Source organism: Antrostomus carolinensis, unplaced genomic scaffold (assembly GCF_000700745.2).
Source record: "Antrostomus carolinensis isolate BGI_N321 unplaced genomic scaffold, ASM70074v2 scaffold33024, whole genome shotgun sequence".
Classification (NCBI taxonomy): domain Eukaryota; kingdom Metazoa; phylum Chordata; class Aves; order Caprimulgiformes; family Caprimulgidae; genus Antrostomus; species Antrostomus carolinensis.
In genome coordinates this window covers 29-577 of record NW_010313376.1, presented here as the reverse complement: position 1 = coordinate 577, position 549 = coordinate 29, and the positions used below count along the sequence as shown (strand labels likewise).

At 63.9% G+C, this 549-nt stretch overlaps 1 protein-coding gene across 1 annotated transcript in view; it reads left to right on the top strand.

Annotated features, from left to right (window-relative positions):
* LOC104524460 (serine--tRNA ligase, cytoplasmic-like) overlaps positions 1 to 301 on the top strand; it is a gene marked incomplete at both ends in the record, with an annotated part of 1,435 nt that extends 1,134 nt beyond the window's left edge. The window contains 2 exons of the mRNA XM_010167345.1: positions 24 to 80; positions 172 to 301. Coding sequence (XP_010165647.1) covers positions 24 to 80; positions 172 to 301 — 187 coding nt within the window. The remainder of the gene's footprint in view (positions 1 to 23; positions 81 to 171) is intronic.
* Positions 302 to 549: the final 248 nt, after the last annotated feature.

Below are 549 nucleotides of genomic sequence, written 5' to 3'. Positions count from 1 at the left end.
TGTCCACCTGCTTCCGGCAGGAGGTGGGGTCCCACGGCCGCGACACCCGCGGCATCTTCCGCGTCCACCAGTTCGAGAAGGTGAGGGCAGGGGAGGGGAGGTGACATTCCCAACGGGAGCTCAGGGGACTGCACCCCAACACTGACCCGGGGTCCCCTGGTCTCTCTGCAGATCGAGCAGTTTGTTTACGCTTCGCCCCACGACAACAAGTCCTGGGAGATGTTTGAGGAGATGATGGGCACGGCCGAGGATTTCTACCGCTCCCTGGGCATCCCCTACCGCATCGTCAACATCGTCTCGGGTAGGGGACACCAGCCACCTCTGCCAGCACCTCCGGTGTCACCCTGGTCCTGACCCACTTCCTGGCTCAGCTTTCTCTGTCCCCGATTTGTGTTCCCGTGGTGGCTGTCCCCAGGGAGGGGAGGGGAGGGGAGGTGCCTCACCCCCAGGCTGTGGGGGAAGATGTTGGCTCTTCTGCTGTCACCTGGATCCACCAGGCTCTGTCCCTGCTGTCACCTGGGTCCACCAGGCCCTGTCCCTGCTGTCACC